Source organism: Cyclopterus lumpus, chromosome 4 (genome assembly GCF_009769545.1).
Source record: "Cyclopterus lumpus isolate fCycLum1 chromosome 4, fCycLum1.pri, whole genome shotgun sequence".
NCBI lineage: Eukaryota > Metazoa > Chordata > Actinopteri > Perciformes > Cyclopteridae > Cyclopterus > Cyclopterus lumpus.
In genome coordinates this window covers 502847-525346 of record NC_046969.1, presented here as the reverse complement: position 1 = coordinate 525346, position 22500 = coordinate 502847, and the positions used below count along the sequence as shown (strand labels likewise).

Here is a 22500-nt window from a genome sequence, read left to right as displayed (position 1 = left end):
TCAGTGAGTCCGAGACTGGCAGTAATCGGTTTAAAACGGTCGCAATATAAAAATGATATATGGAATATCAGCAGATTAATACTACAGTATGAGGTCTCAGGACCTGAATGCGTCTTCCAATAGTTTAAAAAAAGAAAGAAAGAAAGAAAGAAAGAAAGAAAGAACGAAAGAAAGAAAGAAAGAAAGAAAAGGTATCAGACTGTGAGGAGTGAAGATCGTTGGCTCCACTCCCTCCCAAAAAGTCTTCCTTCTCTCAAGCTAAATGCTAAAGAAATAAGTAAAACAACAATAATAATAATAATAATAATAATAATAATAATAATAACAATAATAATAATAATAATAATAATAATAATAATGGAGGAAGACGTCAGCGGACTGAAACCACCTCTGTGAAGTGATCCGCCGCAGAGCCACTGACTTTAATGCAAAACTCATTCTATCAAACTTTTATGATTCCATTTCTCTAATTATCTTTAATTGACTTTACTGCGCACATAAATATGATCTGGTCCGTAATAAACATTAACGTCTTCATGTCGTGGTTCTTCATCACAAGGCGCCGAGAGGACCGAGTGCCGCTGTCGACCCTTCCCCACCTTTTGTTCTAGAGCCGGCCCAGCCAGCCCTGACCACGCCCCCCCGTGTGTGTGTTGTTAATTAGAGGGGGGCGGGGGGGTTATCCTAGAGGTTAAATGGCCTGATGATAGGGGTCACGGCCTCCACGCCGTGACCTCCGACCTCACGGCACGTGCTGAGCGTTCCTGCGGCGGTGACACCCGCTGCTGCTGCTGCCGTGGGTGAGCTCATAAATCGGTGGGGGGCGGGGGGAGGATGGGGGACCTTTGACCCCCCTAACGTGTTCCTGAGAACACACACACACACACACACACACACACACACACACACAGCAACTGCTCAGACGTATGAATGGCTGCTGTGTGTGTGTGTTCATGGTTGACTGTAGTCGGTGAGAGTGTGTTAATTTGAAAAGCTCCACCTGTTGAGACCCCCAGCAGCTACTTCCTGTTTGTGAGACCCCCTGTAGCTACTTCCTGTTTGTGCAGGGCCAGATCAATCAGATCAGACTTTTAGCATCCATTCACACATTACGATCCGCTTTCATGCACCCAGGAATTATTGTCAATGTCGTTTATGATTCACTCATTCATCATTTAGTGGCATGGAAACTCAATCAATGAGTTAAACTGTTAACTGACTAAGACCACCTTTCTGTCTCTGAATGGACCCCAGACACATGGCTCACACCCTGGATGTACACACCAACAACTCCTGGTTAGGGATAAGGAACGATGGAGGTTTAGGGTTAAATATGGTTAAACACACATCCTGTCCATGCAACACTGAACCAGGACCGCCTTCTTTCCCCAGACCCCCAACGAGAGCTGCGAGAGCCTAACCACGGTCATGCAGAGAGAAAACTAATAAAATATGTGAATATTTTGCAGATACATTCAGTATCTACATGAACACTTTGCGTCTTTAGAGAAATGTTCTTTAAAAAAGGTTCTCTTGTTATTTTGTGTGTTAAGTTTAAAATAGAGATGCACCAATCAGATTTGTTCAGTTCCAATCAAATACTAATACTTGGGTATCGGCCAATATAGGATATAATCCAATGTTTATTTAATAAGATGTGTTATTTAATCGATATGAATGCACCCGATCGGCCCGCGTCGCTGATACCTGATTGGTTCATTTGAGTCTGTCCGATACCCGATATCAGTATCAGGGCCTCTCCTGTTGAGAACGGTTGGAGAGCAGCAGGAGAGCCAGAAGGAAAGAACCACCACGACTTGAGTCCAGGGCGCCAAGATATTAGAAAAGAATTGTCCGAAGGCACAAGACAGAACCTCTTCAAGAGAAACAAACCCGCCGCAGAGACGAACACGCAGCCAAACGCAACACCAAGCTGAAACCAACTTCAGCCTTCACGTCTTCTGAGGTTTTAACGTCCCGCTGCTGAACACTCACAGGATTAAATAATAAATGGTTGGTGGAGCGCTGCGGTTTCCGCTGGCAACACTGTTGGTCCTCAGCCCCCCCCGAGCGGTGCCGGGATGAATTTAATTACCGACTCCTTGGCGTCCTGACAGGCCACGCCTCCGGTCCTGCCGGCCCCTGAGGTCAGCTTGAGCTTCACGGGGCCTTTTAATCAACGCCGCCGCTTCAGAAGAGCTCCGCTGCCTTAAATAAGAGGCAGGAAGAAACACCATCCTGCTTCACCCAGACCAGGGGGGAGGGGCAGAGGAGGGGGTCACCCTCTCAAGAAACCAAGTCCTGAACACTCAAAAGGCTTTAGCCTTCTGGAATCGAATACAAAACCTACATCCAGCCCAAGACAAAATCCCAAACCAACATATTCTCAAGACTTGCCACCACAAATGCTCTGTGACAAGCAGCCAAACCCCAGTTCATTGAAACGTAAACCTCACTCAGGGTTTCTCGCTCCGTGCCAAGACCCACAGCCTTTCCCGACTGAGCGTCCACCTCCAGATGAAGCGACTCCAGCAGCGACTTTTCATTTCTGTTTTCCCTCTTGGACTGAAGGCAGCTCAGTGTGAACCTGCACACAGCTGATCGCTGACCGCACAGTGCAAACACACATGGGGGGAGCATGGGAGCAGTCTGTGAGTCTGTGAGAGGGAACGGATTGGAATTAGGGTTCAGGGGACGGAGATCTTTCCACAACGCAGACGAGTGAATGTCTTCTTCTAAACAAATCTTTTCCATTTTCTTTCCCCAGTTCGGTCTGCCTTTCCAAGCCCAGCAAAAAGGTTCAAATCAACTGGTTTTCGGGACAAAGCGACCAACTGGAAAAGGAGCATTTTGGACTGTCAGTCGTGATCTTCCTCACACTTTAAGGCCTTCGAGTCGCTCAATTTATGCTCCTGCTGATGACCGTGGGATGGGATTGAAAGGTCTAAACACAGCTGCTAAATGGACCTCGAGGTGAATTCATTCCAACGTCCAACTTTGAAATTCGATAAAAAGGAAATTGACTTCAGAAAATAGCAGAAACTGTTTTTATTGGAACCAGGTTGAAATATTCTCAGTAAATAAAACTTTGGGGACTGGGTTACAGACTGAAAATGCCAGACGGGCATACTGAAGTATCCGTTTTACCGGTGAAGGGATCTGATGGTGGATCTTGTGGATTATTTTACTCCGACGCCGTCTTTATTTTTTGTTTTCAAGAAAACTCCAAAAGCCCAAACAAACTTAGGACGAGCTCCGTGCCAAGCGCTCACACCGCCTGCCAAACGCCTCCTCTGCACGCTCGCTGCTGCACGCACAAATACTCACAGCAGCCAAATTGTGTTCCCGTGGAATCAGTGGGAAATCAGGGAAAACGTGCTGAGCAATCACTCCGGAGATAATTGTGTCGGGTTTATTTATTTATTTTTTAAAACCTGGAAGGTGTGCCAGCTTCACCCAGAAGACTCAGCGACCTGCTCGCGCTCTCTGGGGCCGCCGGGTGACGAGGTTCTGGCACAGACCTTTTTCTTTTTGTCCTCAGACTTCTGCTTTACTGACCGCTGATGAAATTACGCCTGTCTGCAGCTGATAACACGCTCGTCTCGGAGACGGAGGAGCGGCTCGCTGGGAAAGGGAGCCGGGTTCATCCCCAAACTGCCTGATAAACAAGTGTCATCGACACACTGATGAGTGTGGGAACGCACAGACAATATGTAAATAGATCTTTCAAGACATACCATGAAACAAGCATTTAGCAGAGGTTCTGGAGCTTTCAATCAAATCACTTGTTCTTCCTCAGCAGATGGAGTTTTTAAGGGATGTATCACTTCAAAAGACTTGTTGACAACCGCTGCTCTAAATGAAAAAGGTCCTAAAACAGCTGCTGAATGGACCTCGAGGTGAGATCGTTTGCCAACTAAAGATCCCAACGTCAAGAAGGAACTTTGATACTCAAGACAAATTAATTAGATTTTTAGAAAACTTCTCCTTTCTCTATGTGTTCCCAAAATAATCTTTAAAATGGAAAAGACAATAATACCCGATGAGTTTAAAGCTGACATTCAAATTCCTCCCAGAAAACAAACCGACGTGCGCCGCTCTGTGAAACCATTAAGCTGCTTGACCTATTGACCTACGTTAAAATATATCTGCTTGGACCATTAGCTAACGTAACCTTGACGATGTAAGTAGATGAAGTGACAGACTTGTGGACAGATTACGAGCCACAATCTAACTGGCAATTAGACAGCAATTAGGGCTCTTTGGATGTTCCGTCAGCAAACATCACGACTTCTTGTCACCAGCTGAGAAGTTCCAGAGTATCAGTGCTTTTTGTTTTAAGGTAAGAAGAAGCACGAAGCAATGAAGCCACGACAAATGAACGTACCAAATATGAACTGAGAGGCCCGACTGCCTGAAAGAACCAGACTCTTTCTCAGCCACACATCACAGAGAGCAACAGCAAACAGGACGGTGGAGCGCGAGATGCTGCGTTCGTCACACCGTCTTCAGCAGCTCGGAGACACATCACACATCACGCACACACGAAGAAGACAAAGAGGAAGAAGAGGACTTACCTGCGTGCACAAAGTAGGCCAGGTAGAGATCCAGCTCCTTGACGGAAACTCCAATGTGATGCGGCTGCACGCACAGGGTGGGGTTGGAACACTGCGGAGACTTGACCAGCCTCTCCCCGTCAGTGCTTTCGAGGGGAATCCCTTTGAATAAAATCACCATGACCAGGTCCAGCCTCCACACTTTGTCCGCCTGGCGCAGGCAGTCGATCCGCCTCATCTTGCCCTTCTGGTCGGGGTTGGACAGCACGCAGCAGGGCGGCTTCTTGCCCGTCACCGTCAGCACAAAGTCCTCCCGGAACTCGGGCCGGATGTCCTTGCGCAGCTTGGCCAGGAGGCGCGACGCCCACTTCTGCTTGACCTCGGGCTTCTCGCCGAGCAGCTCGTCCTTCACGGCGCGCTCCTCCTCCTTGGACATGCGCTTCTCGTGCTTCTTGAAGTACTTCCTCTTGCGGGCCTGCAGGTTGAACCATGTGTAGGCGAAGGCCCGGACGTGGGGAAGCAGGGCTTCGATGAAAGGATGGAATTCATCCTGAGGGACGGAGAAGAGAGTTGTGGTGAGACGGGGAGGGAGCAACATGGGAATGCAACAGTTTTACACTGTGGATCATCTTGTTCAGCCACACCATAGTCTGTATATAATAATTGGATGTAGTCATCGTGACGTCGCCCATTGGTTTGTGGAATGATGTTTTAAAGCCTCGAGTTTGACGATTTTTACGTTAATTTCTTTGGCAACCAACGAACTGAAGTGACCATATTTGGAGTGGCGTAGAGACCGTGAATGGCTCTGGTGGAGGTGACGACCTGTCAAGCCCAGTAGCCCCGCCCTAAAGCATCCCCTGCTTTATGGTCTGTTTGAACATCATAAACTCATGTTTACAATGTTTACTGAGGGAATAAAGAGAAGTAGAGTTATTTTCTCATAGACTTCTATACAATCTTTTTACAGCCTAAGAAGTCGCCCCCTGGTGGTCAGTAGAGAGATGCAAGTTTTAAGACACACTTCAGAACCGGAGGCTGCCGGCTGAGCCCAACATATCCGATATCTTTGGATCTCCGCTAGATCTTGAAATTATTTTTTGTGAGTTTGAACAAAGTAATGATGAAAAAACTAGTAGTGAAAAGTAAAACTGGACATACAGTAATTACCAACTCTTGAACGATGCAAGTGTATCTAGATCAAGATTTATCTTTTTACTGCTCCTGGATCAGCAGGAGAAGAACAGTGAGGAGAGAAGAGGGGAGAGTTTTTTAAAAGGAAGGAAGGAAAGACGGATATAGGAAAGAAAGTAAAAAGTATAAAAGGAAGGATAAAAAAGGAAAGACAGAACGCAGAGTAGAAAACACAAAGGGATGTAGAGAGAAGAGGAAACCAAAGGAAGAAAGAAAGAAAGGAAAGAAGAAGGGATGAAGAAAAGGCAGGAGGCAGAGAAGAAGATATATCAAATAAAGAGAAGAAAAGGAGAGAAGGGGAATGACACAAATAAGGAAAGTAGGAAAGGAAGCGATGGAGGAAGAACAAAGAGAACAAAGAAGAAAAGAAGTGAAAGAAGGCAAGGGGAGCCGAGAAGAAGAAGTAGAAAACACAGATGACACAGGAAACAAGGGAAGGAAGGGAAAAAAGAACAGGAACAAAGAAGGAGAGTAAGTAAGGATGGAAGGAAACGCTTAAAGAACAGAAGGAAGAGAGGAAAAGAAGAGAAGGAAAGCAGACAGCAGACGCTTCACTGTCAGTTCAGCCTCTTTCTTGGCTCCCAGGCAGGAATGTGGGTCTTTGGGGTCTTTGGGGTCTTTGGGGGTCTTTGGGGGTCTGTGTGGGGGCCCGCCAGCCCCTGAACAAACACAGTGACTGACCAGGATCACACCAACCAAACAGCCGAGCAACGGGCCAGCGGGGTGGGGGGGTGGGGGGGCACACTGGAGCTCCAGGTCGCACCGCGTGGAGGATTACAGCCGTATTAAAAGGTGCATTATGGGGCTTTGGGGCCGATGAGGGCTGTGCAGTTATCACTAGGTGGGAGTGTGGTTAGACAGCATGTCCTGGATTAGACCCAATTTGGGGTTGGTTACACCTGCTCCCCCCCTCCTCCACAAACCAGCACAAAACCAGGCTTATCCCGAGCAGGAAATGAACACATTAGGCTGAAAGAGAAAAGTGTCACAACAAGCAGACGGGAGGCTGAATGAAGACGACCAGAAACAAACACATCCACGAGGCTTAAAGCGGGCTATAGGGGGAGGAGTCAGTGAGCGAGGAGAACAGCTTCCTGTTCAAATATTATTACAGCTTGTCGAGGCCATTCCAAAAAAAAGGGAAGAAGAAGAAGCACAACGTCTCCCTAAAAGCCGTGCTGTGAAAACCCCAAATATTGAACATTACGTCTGCCACGTCACTGGAACTGTTTGAACTGGTCTCAAATCTGGTCTGGGAAGACGGTTTTCACTCAAAACGAGGAAACGAGGAAACGGCACGGACGCTTTTCCTTCTTAAATCATCGATTCCTCGGTTTGAGACATGTTTACACTTTCCAACAAAACCCAGTGAAATGTTGTCAAGCAGCCGTACACTCTCAGTAAAGTAGGGTTAAGTGGAGCTACCATTTCACGGAGGAACGAGCTCATGGATTATGGGGTTATGACCTTTGACAATCTTAACCGATTGATGTTCAAAACAAGACTTTGGGGTTCCTTGTGGATTTAATCCGAGGGTTTTGGGCCTATTAAAACTCTTCCACTGCAGACCATGTGCCCGTTGGCCCCCTTCACTTCCCTTGGATAAGAAACGAGCTTGAGCAGAATTCATATTCAGCGGATCCAAAACATTGGAAATGGAGTCAAGTTTCAATTTTAGATGAGTGGAAATAAATGGCTACAAAATCGAGATGTCTGTTTATGTAATGCATTGGCTTCGCAGGTAAAATTAGTACATGAGATTTTGCAGTGGCCCTATAAATATTATTTTTGTTTTGTCTTCAAGGGTTTTTTTAACGGTTGTCTACGGCAACAAAGCCGCCTGTGAAAAAGAGGAGAAGCCGAACACAGACGGACAGAAAACATCTTCATGGAACATTTCTTATTTGGATAAAACCCCCTCAGAGGGTTCCTGAGCAGGAGGGGGGGGGGGGGGGGGGGGGGGGCTGAGCCCAGCCCCCCCCCCCCCCCCCTCCTGAGCCACGTATTGAAAGAAAGGAAAAACACTTCACTATTCAAAGATCAAAGACGCTCACACATCTTGATATGTGCAAATGGAATGTGGATAGTACATTATGAGCTGAGCACACACACGCACACACACACACGCACACACACACACGCACACGCACACAGTCTGCCCATCGAGTCACTTATGAGTCACTTAAAATGTAAAGATACAGACAATAAATCTCTTGAATCAAGTGGATTTTAAATATTCAGATTTGTTTCATGAGAAGAAAGCGTGTCTTCTGATCAGGAATCCAGAGAATGAGCGTTAGCTGCTTTGCTTCCGTAACAACTTGAACACTTTTCCTCTTTGAACATTTCCACACCTTTTCCACATGAATCAACTTCTCTCAACACTTTGCTACCGACGCACACATCTGGAATGAAATGTCGGCCCCTCAATGTAAGACAACCATCATGGATTCACTACAGCGACTTGATAAGGAGATCGATGTGAAGCTAGGCTAACGGGTAAGGGTGGTGTTATTTAAATTAGACTCAAACGTGGCTCTCTGTACCCTCTCACTTCCTGCCTCTCACTTCCTGTCTGCTCGCTGTCGTTCTCAAACAAACAGGAGGAAACTGTGGATTTGTTGGGGACTATTTCCGGCGGCGGATTAATCCACACTTTGAGTGAGTTATTTGTGGCAGCGTGTGTGGGAATTATTCCAAATAAACTGTGTGTGTGTTCACGGTGATGGAGGAACCCGTCTGGACGGTCACACGTGTTGATGATCTTTTAAAAACAACCTCTCAGATTCAACTCCCGGTTGAGGTTTAGTCTGTTTTTGGAGTTCAGAGGGAGTTTCTGTTTCAGCTGTTAAATCTTCCTCCGTCAGCTCTATGGACTTCAACTACATCTACAGGCGTCTCTTCTTTTATATATATAAATATATAACGTTGTCAGGGGGTCTGAATGCAGCATTGTTTCTTCTTGGAGGCGGTCCAGGCGCCTCCAGCCGCTCTGCAGCCAAACCTGCTCGCCCTCTTTGTGTGTGAGCTCGGAGCTTCTCACTGCAGGAACGCCGCGGCTTCTTTTTCTGGTTGTTCGCGGTTTTCCTGAGACGTGTTTCTGTTTGTGTGCATCCTCGGGGCAGTTATTAGGATGACGAGCGGCTGCCGGACAGATGATGTGCTCAGCCTGCACACACACACACACACACACACATTCCACAGTGGGTCTGCAGCTCGGTGGTTCGCTGCAGCCACATACCAACATTCCTCGCAGCCCAGTGCAGCGTTTCAGCTTCCTGAGCCGCTCACACACGCCGCCGCTTCACACTCTCAAACCAAATCCCACTTAACGAGTCACTTGCTCCCATATTCAGACTTAAAAAACGGGCTTTTCTGCCGGCGGGGTGAGATAATCCCCCTTGTTGTCAACCGCCCCCCCGCTCAGGAATCTTTTCTGAAATGTGAATAATCCCGTTTCTGCATCTGTGTCAAGGAGAATACGGATACGAGCTGATTCATATGGAAACATGAGATGGTGCCGAGATAGTGGCTGAAAATTAAAAACATTATAGCACTTCTTATGTTTTTGCACCTTTTCTAATTTACCTAAATAAACAAAAGAACATGTGACCTTTCTTGGTCCTTAATGAATCTGGTTCTCTGGGCAGCTGCTGTGTTCTTTCAGGAATGAGAAGGAACAAATTATCTATCAAAAGAATTATTAATAAAATGTGGGATTATCTCAATATAAAAATAAACATTTGATCCATATTTTTGGTGTCATAATCAGAGGTTGATTAAACGAAAACAGAACAAAGCAGGTCTGCAGTAAAAATTAGGGACGCTTTAAATCAATATTGATATGCGTTGGAAACATAAAGGTTTCTCAACCCTTTCAGCTCCTGTTCCTCACTGGGTTTCCACTTCAGCTCCACATTTCTTTATGAACAAGTCATTTCTTTTCACATCTGGCCTCTGAAACCCGCCCCCAAAACCCTGTTTCTGTTTTTCCAAACAAACTCTGCCAGTTGGTGTGAGACAATCTCCCCCTGCCCCCTTTTCTCTCATTCCTGCAATTTATTTTCACTCTGAAAATCCGTCTGCGCTACGACGTTTAATTCAAGCCGGCGTTTATAACAAAACCCCCAAAAGAAAGCGTGTGAAAGTCGTCTCCTCTCAGATGGAGTTCTGGAGGAGGCCGCTGGACGAGGAGGCCGCTGAGGCACGCCCCCCCCCACCTTGGTGACAGATGTAATGGGCTCCGAACAACAGGCCCGTGACAACATCCCCCCTGAATAACAGTCATTTAAAGGGGGGGGCGATAACGGTAATCCTCCCCGCCTCCCCGCCGATTGACACCCACACCGGCACACTGGAGGAATGATCGGCGTGCCGCTTGGGCTCAGCGGCGAGGCCTCGACCGCACAGACGCCAGGTCAGTTCCCTGATGTCCGAGAGCCAATCAGAGCCTGAAGAATATGGTTTCAGACATGAAGGACTGCAAGATCCATTTTATGGACCCCTCACATGAATGGAGGTCATTATGTTTGCAGGAACCATGAAACCCTTCAGGAGGCCTTTCTTGTTGTCAGCGACATATCTGTATATATGTGTATATAGATGTGTGTGTGTGTATATATATATATATATTCCAACATGTTTTTTTAGAGGGGTAAAATGCTGTTTGTTTTGTTTTATGCGTGTGTGCATGTAGATGGAATGTTTTCTCCCAAAGAGGGACTCCTTTCTTTAAAAACAATTCAAATGGCAAAATAACTAATAAAGAAACCAAGCCCACTTAAAAGCTAGCTTGAGAAAACTTAAACGACATCTGCTAGAAATCCAAACATCCAGATTTCGTTCTGGAGCGTGACCCGCGAAGAATTTCGATAATCCTAAAGTTTGTCGTAACGGCCCAAAACTCACCAAAACGACGGCGGGATCAATTAGAGCATCTTTAAACTGTTCCTTTACGATTAAAAGGGTTCGTTAGAGAGCGCCCCCCGCTGGTTGGCTGAGGGCCAAACGCAGCAGCTTACATCACTGGCACTTAATGCGTCCGATTTTATTTAGTGTTCTTTGAATCCGGCAGCTCAGCAGGAAATCCTCCAACTTACATCCCAAACTGGCTTTTTTTAATTATTATCAGGAAACACCAGTTTAACCTGAAAGAGGTTTTTCAAATAACTCAACAGTTTCAACCAATATTAACTTAAATATGCATATATTTATATTAAATGTGTGCTTTTCGATGTGAAATTAAAATAGGTGCATGCTGGTTGGATTCGACACTGAGCAGCTTGTTACACACACACACACACACACACACACACACACAAGCTTCTGTTCAATGTTGGAAGATTATCAAAAATATCAGATGAATTATAACAAAAAGTGAACAAATTAAATAATGCAACCATTGAGCAACAACACAAAAAAAACATCTGCTCAATAAGATCTTTTCAAATGACCAAACCAGTAAAAAAAAAAAAACATCTGTTCAAACCACTGAAACACATTTTTTTTCTCCGCTGAGCAGGATTTATAAAAGCGACTGTCGGCTGATTATTGGTTTTACTGCCCGTTAATCTGATTAAACGGTAAAGCTCCTGTTCCGTTCCTGCAGTTCCAGATCGTCTTCAAGCGCGCCTCCACACACACTGAAGCTCCAAGCAGAAAATCAAAATGACAAATCTATTTTAAAAACATTTTGCGGAAATTTGGGATTCAAACGAAGCTGCAGCCAAAATCACACGAGTTAAAAACACTCAACAACAACTAAATGTTAGTCGTGACCTCCTCCTGTGTCGCTGGATCGATAAATCCCTTCATTTATAAATTGTTAGGATTTAAATTAAATTATTATTCTTTCTGGATCATAAAGAAGAAATAATGGTTTGGTAATAAATAATGAAATATGACATCTAATTTAATTTCCAAGCCAATTCTGGCAATGAAATGCATTTTGAAATAATTAGTGGAATAATTAAAAAAAACGTGTGTGTGAAATGCTGAAAAAAAGAAATATATATATTTAAATTTAAATCAGCGTGATTCAATGTGTTTTATGATTTAAATCTATTTGTGTCTATGTGCTGTGGTTAATTCAGGAGATTAAGACGATAATTCCTACAAGAGGAAGCCAAAATCTGCAGCCGGAATCTCCATGAGGTCACACCCCAAAAAAGCTCTTAAATCCCCTTTTTTTTCCACCTCTGACCCCCAAACACAACACTGCGGCAAGAGGAAAATGTTTCTGTGTAATATATATAAAATTAGGTCAAATTTAAGTTACTAACGGATAAATATGCAAAGAGGTTTTATTTAAATTCAGGGATTTTGGGGTCTGGAGATAAATCCCAGATCATTTCGCCACCAGCTGGGTGATCTGTGGAGGTGGAAGGACACTTTTCGTTTGGACATGATGTGACAGGTGTCCCTCGGGTCACTTTGGACACCCGGAGTCAGGCCTGCAGGTTGCTGCAGGAGGCCTGAGCAGCAGCAGGGAAGGAAGCATCAGATCCAACCCACTTTGGTTTCCTTTTCTTTTTCTGAACGGGATCAGACCTCCTGGGTTCAATGCAAGCAGCGCAGAAAGGAAGAAGACAATAAAGTGTTGGGGGGCTGTGACCCCTGCAACCCGGTGCTGGTGCTCAGCGTGTGCACTGCTCAATATGAACCCGTCCGCCGTGAGAGGACCAGAGGTCCAGCGGGCCGCATCGGCTCTGTGCGCGGAGCCACAGTTGGAAAGTTCGGGGGGTTCAAGAACATAAATAATAACCGGCGACTTCATCCGTCCACATTACGGTGCGCTCAAACTTTACGGTCAACGGGACAGAAACGGGGGGCACGTCCTGCAGAACAACCGACCGACATCAACTCTCCGCCGGAGCTGCGGTCAGGCTGTGCCCGGCGAGCAGCAGCGAAGAGCGGGGAGGGACAAAGTGTCTCCGCAGCCCGCACGGACGACCGACACAAGCAGCGACTCAAACGCACGGAAACAACCGCACGAGCGGGCGCGGTTGGCCCGAAGCGACGCGGCGTTTATCGGTCTGAACGAAGGAAGTTTGGAGACGAGCGGAATGTACGGCCCGTGGACAGAGTCCACACGGCCCCCGGTGGGCCGCGAGCCGTCGGAGAGCTGCGAAAGAAACACCGTTAAAGAGACATAGAAGTGTGAAGAGCCCACTCACCTGCGTTAAGCACAGCGGAGAATACATGTCGGATCTACCTGGATCTGGAGGGTGTGTGTGTGTGTGTGTGTGTGTGTGTGGGGGGGGGGGGGGGGGGTTACTGTAACTCCAGCCTGTGTGTGTTTGCGTGTGCGCGCGAGTGTGCGCGGTGATGTCTAGTGTGAAAAAAGGGAAAGAACAGAAAAAAGGAGTGTGTGAAAGAGAGAGAGAGAGGGGGAAATAGAGCCCTCCTTGTGCCCCTTCGCTTTCACATTTCCAACCAGAGCTGAACTTTGACCTCCGCCTCGGGTTACATGTACTGTCCGGACCTGTTAGAGGCCCTCCGCCGGGCAGCGCACAACTTTCAGCCCAGACACGAAGAACATCTCCGGCAACAAGATGGAAAAAGTCCCGTTAGAAAAGCTCAAAATTACCACAAAAAAAAAAAAAGTCACAGGGAAGCCCGGTGTGGTGTCGGTGCCGGGGGGTTGTCGTGAGGCAAGAGCGGCCGGTGCTGGGGGCCGGAGCGGCGGACGGTGCAGACCTCCAAAACGTCCCGAAACTGCATTTCAACCGGCCGGAGATCTGCGGCGACCGGCGGAACTCGGCAACATGTCTATCCGTCCTGCGGCGCGCTGTGGCCGGCTTGCGGCGGTCTGGCTCCTCGGTGCTCGGGACTGGAGGGGCGCGGTGCAGAGAACTGACCAGGAAGAAAGAAAGAGGCAACACGGGATCCCTGAGCTGCACACGGCCGCCTCGCCTCTAAAACAACCGACAGCTGCTTTCCGTTAATTTATCTCCAACAGGAGGACACGGTAAAGGAGAGAGAGAGAGAGAGAGAGAGAGAGAGAGAGAGAGAGAGAGAGAGAGAGAGAGAGAGAGAGAGAGAGAGAGAGAGAGAGAGAGAGAGAGAGAGAGAGAGAGAGAGAGAGAGAGAGAGAGAGAGAGAGAGAGAGAGAGAGAGAGAGAGAGAGAGAGAGAGAGAGAGAGAGTCAGTCGGTATGCGTTGTCCCGGCGCAGAGCGGAGCGCCACCTCCTCGCCGCTCCTCTTGCCTGTCTGCTGCTCGGAGCTCCGGGACGTCCACTCGCTGCTCCGCCGCCCGGACTGCGTCGCGGTATGTGTGTGCGTGCGCACGTGCGCACTGACCCCTGCAGAGCTCCTAGTGATCACACACTCGGCTTATCGATCAGAAAGAACACCATCGATCCCGCTCGCGCAGTTTCACAAGTAGGATCCGGTGGTGGTGATGCGCTGCTGCGCGCGCGCGCGCGTGTGTGTGTGTGTGTGCGAGTGAGCGCGCGCGCGTGTGTGTGTGTGTGTGTGCTCCGGGATCCCGATGAGATGAAAACTGATCAGTTTGATCGGTATTGATTAGAAAACAGCTCTGACGGGATGTTAAAGTAAAACAACTTTCAGACACGTGACGAGGCCCCACGGTCACAGCGGAGAGTCCGGTTAACTTCGGATGCTCGGCCCCCGGCGGACCGCCTCTCCTCCCCCGTGCGCTCCATCAGGTCCAGCCTGCGGCTCCGCGGGTCCGCTCACTCCACGGGCTCTCTTTCTTTTCTCTCCTTTCATTTCTCATTTCTCTCCTTTCTTTTCTCTTTTCTCTCCTTTCATTTCTCATTTCTCTCCTTTCTTTTCTCTTTTCTCTCCTTTCATTTCTCATTTCTCTCCTTTCTTTTCTCATTTCTCTCCTTTCTTTTCTCTTTTCTCTCCTTTCATTTCTCATTTCTCTCCTTTCATTTCTCATTTCTCTCCTTTCTTTTCTCTTTTCTCTCCTTTCATTTCTCATTTCTCTCCTTTTCCCTTTTCTCTCCTTTCTCTCCTTTCATTTCTCCTTTCTCTCCTTTCTTTTCCCTTTTCTCTCCTTTCATTTCTCATTTCTCTCCTTTCTTTTCTCTTTTCTCTCCTTTCATTTCTCATTTCTCTCCTTTCTTTTCCCTTTTCTCTCCTTTCATTTCTCATTTCTCTCCTTTCTTTTCCCTTTTCTCTCCTTTCATTTCTCATTTCTCTCCTTTCTTTTCTCTTTTCTCTCCTTTCATTTCTCCTTTCTCTCCTTTATTTTCCCTTTTCTCTCCTTTCTCTCCTTTCTTTTCCCTTTTCTCTCCTTTCATTTCCCTTTTCTCTCCTTTCTCTCCTTTCTTTTCCCTTTTCTCTCCCTTCTCTCCTTTCTTTTCTCCTTTCTTCCTCCTGACATTCACACGTGCTCGTATCCCTCGCGGTGCTTATATCTGGTGCGCAAAACGCGACTTTTCAGCCCCGGAACCGGCGCACGGCTCTCCGCATGCGCTGAAACAGACGCGCCGGAGAGTCGAGGAGATCCGCTCCCTTCGGGAAACTCTTTTTAAATTACACGTTGACGACTTTCTCTCCATTTCAAGCCTCCAACACATACGGCTATAATTGTTTATTATTAATATAATTATTAATCTATTATTTTTAGAAATTACATTTACATAAGACACGAGATACTGCCAATCATTGTTGTTCCAATCTTACATAACTATGCCGCACCTGACCCCAGATCTGATTCAATTGAATTCTTTTTTTTGTATTACATTACATTGTATATATAATATATGTATATAATGTAAAGCACTCGTTCCACAATGAGATGTCGTGTAGCTGCCAGATGAATGGAGACAGGGGATCCATATTTCAGGGAGGACTCTCCCAAAGTAAGAACTATGAATGCAGGTGTGTGTGTGATCACAGCGAGGCTCTACTGGTCTCTGCAGGTGTTTAAACTCCTGATGAACTGAGCTGGTGGAGCCAGTTTAACAGTGACCCCTGCACACACAGCGTACACAGTAAAAGCAGGAAGAATACCAATAAATAAATGAACATTTAGTGATAACACAAATATTTTAAAATCCCAAATGACATGTGGCTTGCATGAGCAGTTGTAATAAAGCCTTTAAATGGCACACAAAACCAACAAGATACACTTTAAAGAATCCTAAAGTCTCACCCGACGCATGTAAAAGCATTTACGGGGACATAAGAGGAGCGTTACATCAAAGCCCCGCGAGGCCTCCGCGTCCCTGAACGACGGGACAAGACGATACAGGAGATCAAACTCCATAAACGGGAGCATAAATCACAGGAACCGCAGGCCACACTGTGAAACTCGAGATGTCTCGATATGACAGACTATACAGACACACTGCAGGAGGTAAACACACCACGGAAGGTACAGTTATACACACACACACACACACACACACACACACACACACAGGCTGTAACATTCACATTATGGGACATAAAATACCCCAATCCTTAGAAACTCACCACAGCATGTAAATAATTAACTACCTTAAGATCATACTGATATCTTTGGAAAATAAGAATTAACAAAGTAAAATAAAATGACAAATAAGACAGTTGGCACCTTGTAAATCCCTGAAATATAATATAACTCATAAGGTTACCGTAAACAGACAGAACCGACATGCCACGCGGAGTTTACTAGAAATATTGTATGACAATGGACCACTCAGACACACGGATATACTCTGTGATATTATATCAACATTATGGGTGATCAAAGTGCAATAAAGTGACTAATAAGTACAGGATTATTGTAAGCAATTTAAAGTCGGAATTTAAGAGAGAAGAATTGAAATAACAGACATGATCAACCTGTAGGACCACAACAAATATTATAATAAAGACAATAAACTCCCTATTGAGCACCACAAACACTGTAGGAACAGTATCACGTTGAATGGTGGTATTAAAGTAGTATATGGATATCATCGTGATTAGAATGCACAATTAAATCTATTCAAACTCAATTTAGTACCTGTGGGTCTTTCAAAGCTGTGACATAAGAGATAAGATATCACATAATGCAATAAAGTCACCTTAAACTTTATGACATTTTAGGACAAATGGTCCTCTGTGCGGCCTGCGGCAGAACCAATCAGGAGCGGCGACGGCAGAGCCACCGATTGGGCGAAACCGAGAAGTTTGAACGTCAGAGTCGCGTCTGATTGGACGGCGAATTAAGGTGAAAAAAGAAGAGTACGTGCACACGAGAACACGCTCTTCACTGCATTCCATTCACTGTCACAACAGCTGGTGCTATACCAACAATTAGAAGAATAGCAATAATAATAATAATGATAATAGTATGGACGTACGGAGTTCTTATATAGTTATAATGTAGTTATAATACAGTTACAAAGACTCATACCATCTCAGAGCAGCAGGTGAACTCATGTCCGGCAGAGTCGGTCTGGGGAGCTCACCTGGAACCATGACCCAGGAGGAAACGGTCTGGGGAGCTCTCCTGGAACCATGACCCAGGAGGAAACGGTCTGGGGAGCTCTCCTGGAACCATGACCCAGAAGGAAACGGTCTGGGGAGCTCTCCTGGAACCATGAACCAGAAGGAAACGGTCTGGGGAGCTCACCTGGAACCATGAACCAGGAGGAAACGGTCTGGGGAGCTCACCTGGAACCATGAACCAGAAGGAAACGGTCTGGGGAGCTCTCCTGGAACCATGACCCAGAAGGAAACGGTCTGGGGAGCTCTCCTGGAACCATGACCCAGGAGGAAACGGTCTGGGGAGCTCACCTGGAACCATGACCCAGAAGGAAACGGTCTGGGGAGCTCACCTGGAACCATGACCCAGAAGGAAACGGTCTGGGGAGCTCACCTGGAACCATGAACCAGAAGGAAACGGTCTGGGGAGCTCTCCTGGAACCATGACCCAGAAGGAAACGGTCTGGGGAGCTCTCCTGGAACCATGACCCAGAAGGAAACGGTCTGGGGAGCTCTCCTGGAACCATGACCCAGAAGGAAACGGTCTGGGGAGCTCTCCTGGAACCATGACCCAGGAGGAAACGGTCTGGGGAGCTCTCCTGGAACCATGACCCAGGAGGAAACGGTCTGGGGAGCTCTCCTGGAACCATGACCCAGAAGGAAACGGTCTGGGGAGCTCTCCTGGAACCATGAACCAGAAGGAAACGGTCTGGGGAGCTCACCTGGAACCATGAACCAGGAGGAAACGGTCTGGGGAGCTCACCTGGAACCATGAACCAGAAGGAAACGGTCTGGGGAGCTCTCCTGGAACCATGACCCAGAAGGAAACGGTCTGGGGAGCTCTCCTGGAACCATGACCCAGGAGGAAACGGTCTGGGGAGCTCACCTGGAACCATGACCCAGAAGGAAACGGTCTGGGGAGCTCACCTGGAACCATGACCCAGAAGGAAACGGTCTGGGGAGCTCACCTGGAACCATGAACCAGAAGGAAACGGTCTGGGGAGCTCTCCTGGAACCATGACCCAGAAGGAAACGGTCTGGGGAGCTCTCCTGGAACCATGACCCAGAAGGAAACGGTCTGGGGAGCTCTCCTGGAACCATGACCCAGAAGGAAACGGTCTGGGGAGCTCTCCTGGAACCATGACCCAGGAGGAAACGGTCTGGGGAGCTCTCCTGGAACCATGACCCAGGAGGAAACGGTCTGGGGAGCTCTCCTGGAACCATGACCCAGGAGGAAACGGTCTGGGGAGCTCTCCTGGAACCATGACCCAGGAGGAAACGGTCTGGGGAGCTCTCCTGGAACCATGACCCAGGAGGAAACGGTCTGGGGAGCTCTCCTGGAACCATGACCCAGAAGGAAACGGTCTGGGGAGCTCTCCTGGAACCATGACCCAGAAGGAAACGGTCTGGGGAGCTCTCCTGGAACCATGACCCAGGAGGAAACGGTCTGGGGAGCTCTCCTGGAACCATGACCCAGGAGGAAACGGTCTGGGGAGCTCACCTGGAACCATGACCCAGGAGGAAACGGTCTGGGGAGCTCTCCTGGAACCATGACCCAGAAGGAAACGGTCTGGGGAGCTCTCCTGGAACCATGACCCAGGAGGAAACGGTCTGGGGAGCTCACCTGGAACCATGACCCATGCTGCTGACTCGGGGCCGCACACGGATCCCACCTGAACACCTGAACACCTGAACACCTGAACACCTGAACACCTGAACACCTGAACACCTGGACACCTGAACACCTGACCACCTGGACACCTGACCACCTGGACACCTGGACACCTGGACACCTGAACACCTGAACACCTGGACACCTGAACACCTGGACACCTGGACACCTGGACACCTGAACACCTGAACACCTGGACACCTGAACACCTGGACACCTGGACACCTGAACACCTGGACACCTGAACACCTGAACACCTGGACACCTGAACACCTGGACACCTGGACACCTGACCACCTGGACACCTGGACACCTGAACACCTGGACACCTGAACACCTGGACACCTGGACACCTGACCACCTGGACACCTGGACACCTGGACACCTGAACACCTGAACACCTGGACACCTGAACACCTGGACACCTGGACACCTGGACACCTGGACACCTGAACACCTGAACACCTGGACACCTGGACACCTGAGCGTTTTACTGCAAAGACATTGATCCCACATGATTTTGGTTCATTTTGAATATATAACTTCATGGTCACTAAGTATGCATCTTAATGCATGTATGTAACACACACAGCAGTTAAGACCATCTCACCTGAGGGCCCTCTAGGAGCAGCTGTCCCCTTCCTCAGCAGACGGAGCTCACATCTGGTTTTGGTATTCAAACTGTTTTAAGGATCCATCAAACTCCTCAGCTGATGAAGTCCGTTAGATATGATCAAACTAAAGGGGCCTTGTGGCGTATAATAGTTTGGCCAACTTTAAAATGGCGTGCTGCTGAACAATAGGTTCAGAGTTCAACAGCAATAGGTACAAGCCCTGGAGGAAATAACCCCGGTGACGTCACAGTGATGTCCAGAAGACAGATATCCAGTTGCATCATGAGAAATATAGGTTTTAATCATTCTGCATTTCAAATCCTCATTGAGACTCCGGCCCTGGGCGTCAGAGCCGGTCCCGTGGAGCACCTGTTTGTAAGCTCCTCTTTCTAAATAAATGTGCTCTGACCTCAGCTGACCTCTCCCTGGCTCTCGGCTGCAGGCCTTCCAGTCCTCAGGACCGGAGCCGCGAGTCGACCGAGGTTAATGAACAGAAGCTTTTATGTTAATAGAGGCGTGATTTAACAAGACAATCTGCAGATTTACTTTGTCACTCAAACACATCGAGGCCTGCGAGCTCCACGGTTATTAGAAGGTCATTAGATTACAACGATTACATTGGGTTTTCAATATGATCAATAATCTGGATGTGTGATCATGGACTACTCGCTCTCGGGGGTTGGGGGCTTGAGGTTCATCCCGTGACATCACACTCAACATGTAGACCAGGTCTCTCAGCTGTATTCGTAGTGACGGTGTGAACAGAACAAATGTCTGACCCTTTTAGTTGTGTGTTACCTGTGTGTGCTTCTGAATAAGTATACTTGTGTGTGTGTGTCCAGATGTGTGCTGATCGTGTTTGTGTTGGTAAAATTAATACATGACTCACATGTCTGAGATCAGGAACCCGGATCAGGTGTTTCTGAAACCAGGATTGTCCATGAGAACTGGAATACCGAACACAGCGATGCCGATGTAACAAAGATAAGATAAAAGAATCTGGCATTTTATGATACATCATTTTTAAATGTTTGTGTTTTCATATGTTGTTGTTTATTCTATCATTAGATCTTTCTGTATAATGTGTTTGTTTGATTAAATAAAAACGTTTAAAAATAATGTGGCAGTAAAGAAGCCAGAGGCGCCATCTAGAGGCGACAGAGCGACACTACAACAGAGTGCCGAGCGACAGGAACACATTGGGCACATGATTTAAGAAAGGTCCAGATAATCTGAGCTATGAACGGGACTGTATATCAAAAATAAAACTATAATGAAATAAATGTAAAGGTAGAAAAATAAACAAACAAATGGTCAACACGAATGCTGTGTGTTAATAACGGCTTACATGATGAATTCATATGTTGTTCCTAAATCTGGAAATTCAAAGAACTGCAAGATAAGATGAAGAAAAATGTCATTCAAAATAATGAAAATAATGAAGAGGAAACTCACGGAAACATGTTTTCACGGATTTGCAGATGTGTTGAAGTGAGTCTGCATTTGAACACACTTTGTTTTCTGTGATTATTTGTAAATATCAATATCGATATTATTGTTAGGGAACTGAAGACAAATGAAATGTTTCAAATAAATTAATCCAAAATATTGGATGCAGTTTCACGGATTCTGTCTAATTTACTACAATGGTAACGTGAATAATAATAATTATATGAACAATAAAAATAATACAACAATATTACTATCAATGTCCAAAATTAAGATTTAATTATTTAGAATAAAAAAATGATTGAAACACATGTTGAATTCCATCAGAGGCACACGTGAAGGGATTATGTTGGAAACAAATAAATGACCGGCAGCAGCATGTCATCTATAATCCACCCTGTCAATCACTCATTCATAACTTCACACTGACCCACTGAAACAACGTGCTCCCTCATCGCCTAAGAAAGTCTCCCAGCATGCCACAGGGCGAGAGAACAAAGAGTCAACCCGCCCGGCGACAGAGCTTTGTGTTCCTCGCTTCTTCAAAGGGTTGTTTGAGGGTTTGGACTTGGTTTAATATCAAGTTAAAGTTATAACTATCTTCAGAGGTGCACACACACACACACACACACACACACACACACCTGGTTCTCAGGTGTAGCCTCCTCACACACACCCGGCTGCGTTCACACTGCAGCTCAAACTCTCCTTTAGCTTCATCAACATCAGCAGAAACTAAGATAAGCCCACAGACCCTCACCATCAGCATCACACCATGTCAGCCGTCACCATGGCGACGGATCACCCCCGAATGCACGCTAAATGTTAAGCTATCCACAATGGAGTTAGACTTCTGGTCTGTGAAGTCTTGAGAGATGCATGTTTAAACACAGCATGTGCTTTTCTTCTTCTAAACTTTGTTCAAACACACGGAGCTTTATTTTGAAGTTATAGTGGAAATCACAAAGGGGGAATGTGTCTAAAATGAAAGTATATATAATTATATTATCTAAGCATCATGTGGCTTTAAAGCAGGTGTTTACCTTTAGTGGAATGGAACCAGTTAAAACATCACATTTCAATGTGGATTCACCACAAACAAACAAACAAACAAACAAACAAGTGTCTGGGTTGTGTGGATAATCCCCAGAACACACCGGGGCAGTTTTCATTGGGACTATTTGTTTGGTGGCTTCAATGCGGCGTAACCAGAACAACCTTCAAAATAAAAGATGTTCAATTGTAATTAACTTACACTTTAAAGCTGCATCTGCAAATAGCCTTTCTTTATTTACCAGCACATCCGATAGACAGATATAACTATGCATATAGAGCTGGAGTGTCACCTGAGCAAGGTTAGAGAAGGAGAAGGAAAGAAAGTAGAAGAACATTAGGAATTAGGAAAGGAAGGAGAAAAAGGAAGAACAGAAGAAGAAGGAATAGAGGATGGAAAGGAAGAACAAGAAGAAAGAGAAAGAGAAGAAGAAGACGAAGAGGGAGAGCTGAGCTTCGACTGGAGTCAGAACATCAGAGTGAGTTCAGGTTATTATGGGAGATATGAGTTACATCCCACAACGCTTACTAA

General features: G+C 46.6%; 1 protein-coding gene across 1 annotated transcript in view; it reads right to left on the bottom strand.

Annotated features, from left to right (window-relative positions):
• Positions 1–12952, bottom strand: part of nfia (nuclear factor I/A) — a 130163-nt gene extending 117211 nt beyond the window's left edge. Inside the window, exons 1-3 of the mRNA XM_034530728.1 lie at positions 12926–12952; positions 4578–5106; positions 4302–4304 (exon numbers count right to left, since the gene is read on the bottom strand). Of these exons, the coding sequence (XP_034386619.1) occupies positions 4302–4304; positions 4578–5106; positions 12926–12952 (559 nt within the window). The remainder of the gene's footprint in view (positions 1–4301; positions 4305–4577; positions 5107–12925) is intronic.
• Between the last annotated feature and the right edge of the window lie 9548 nt (positions 12953–22500).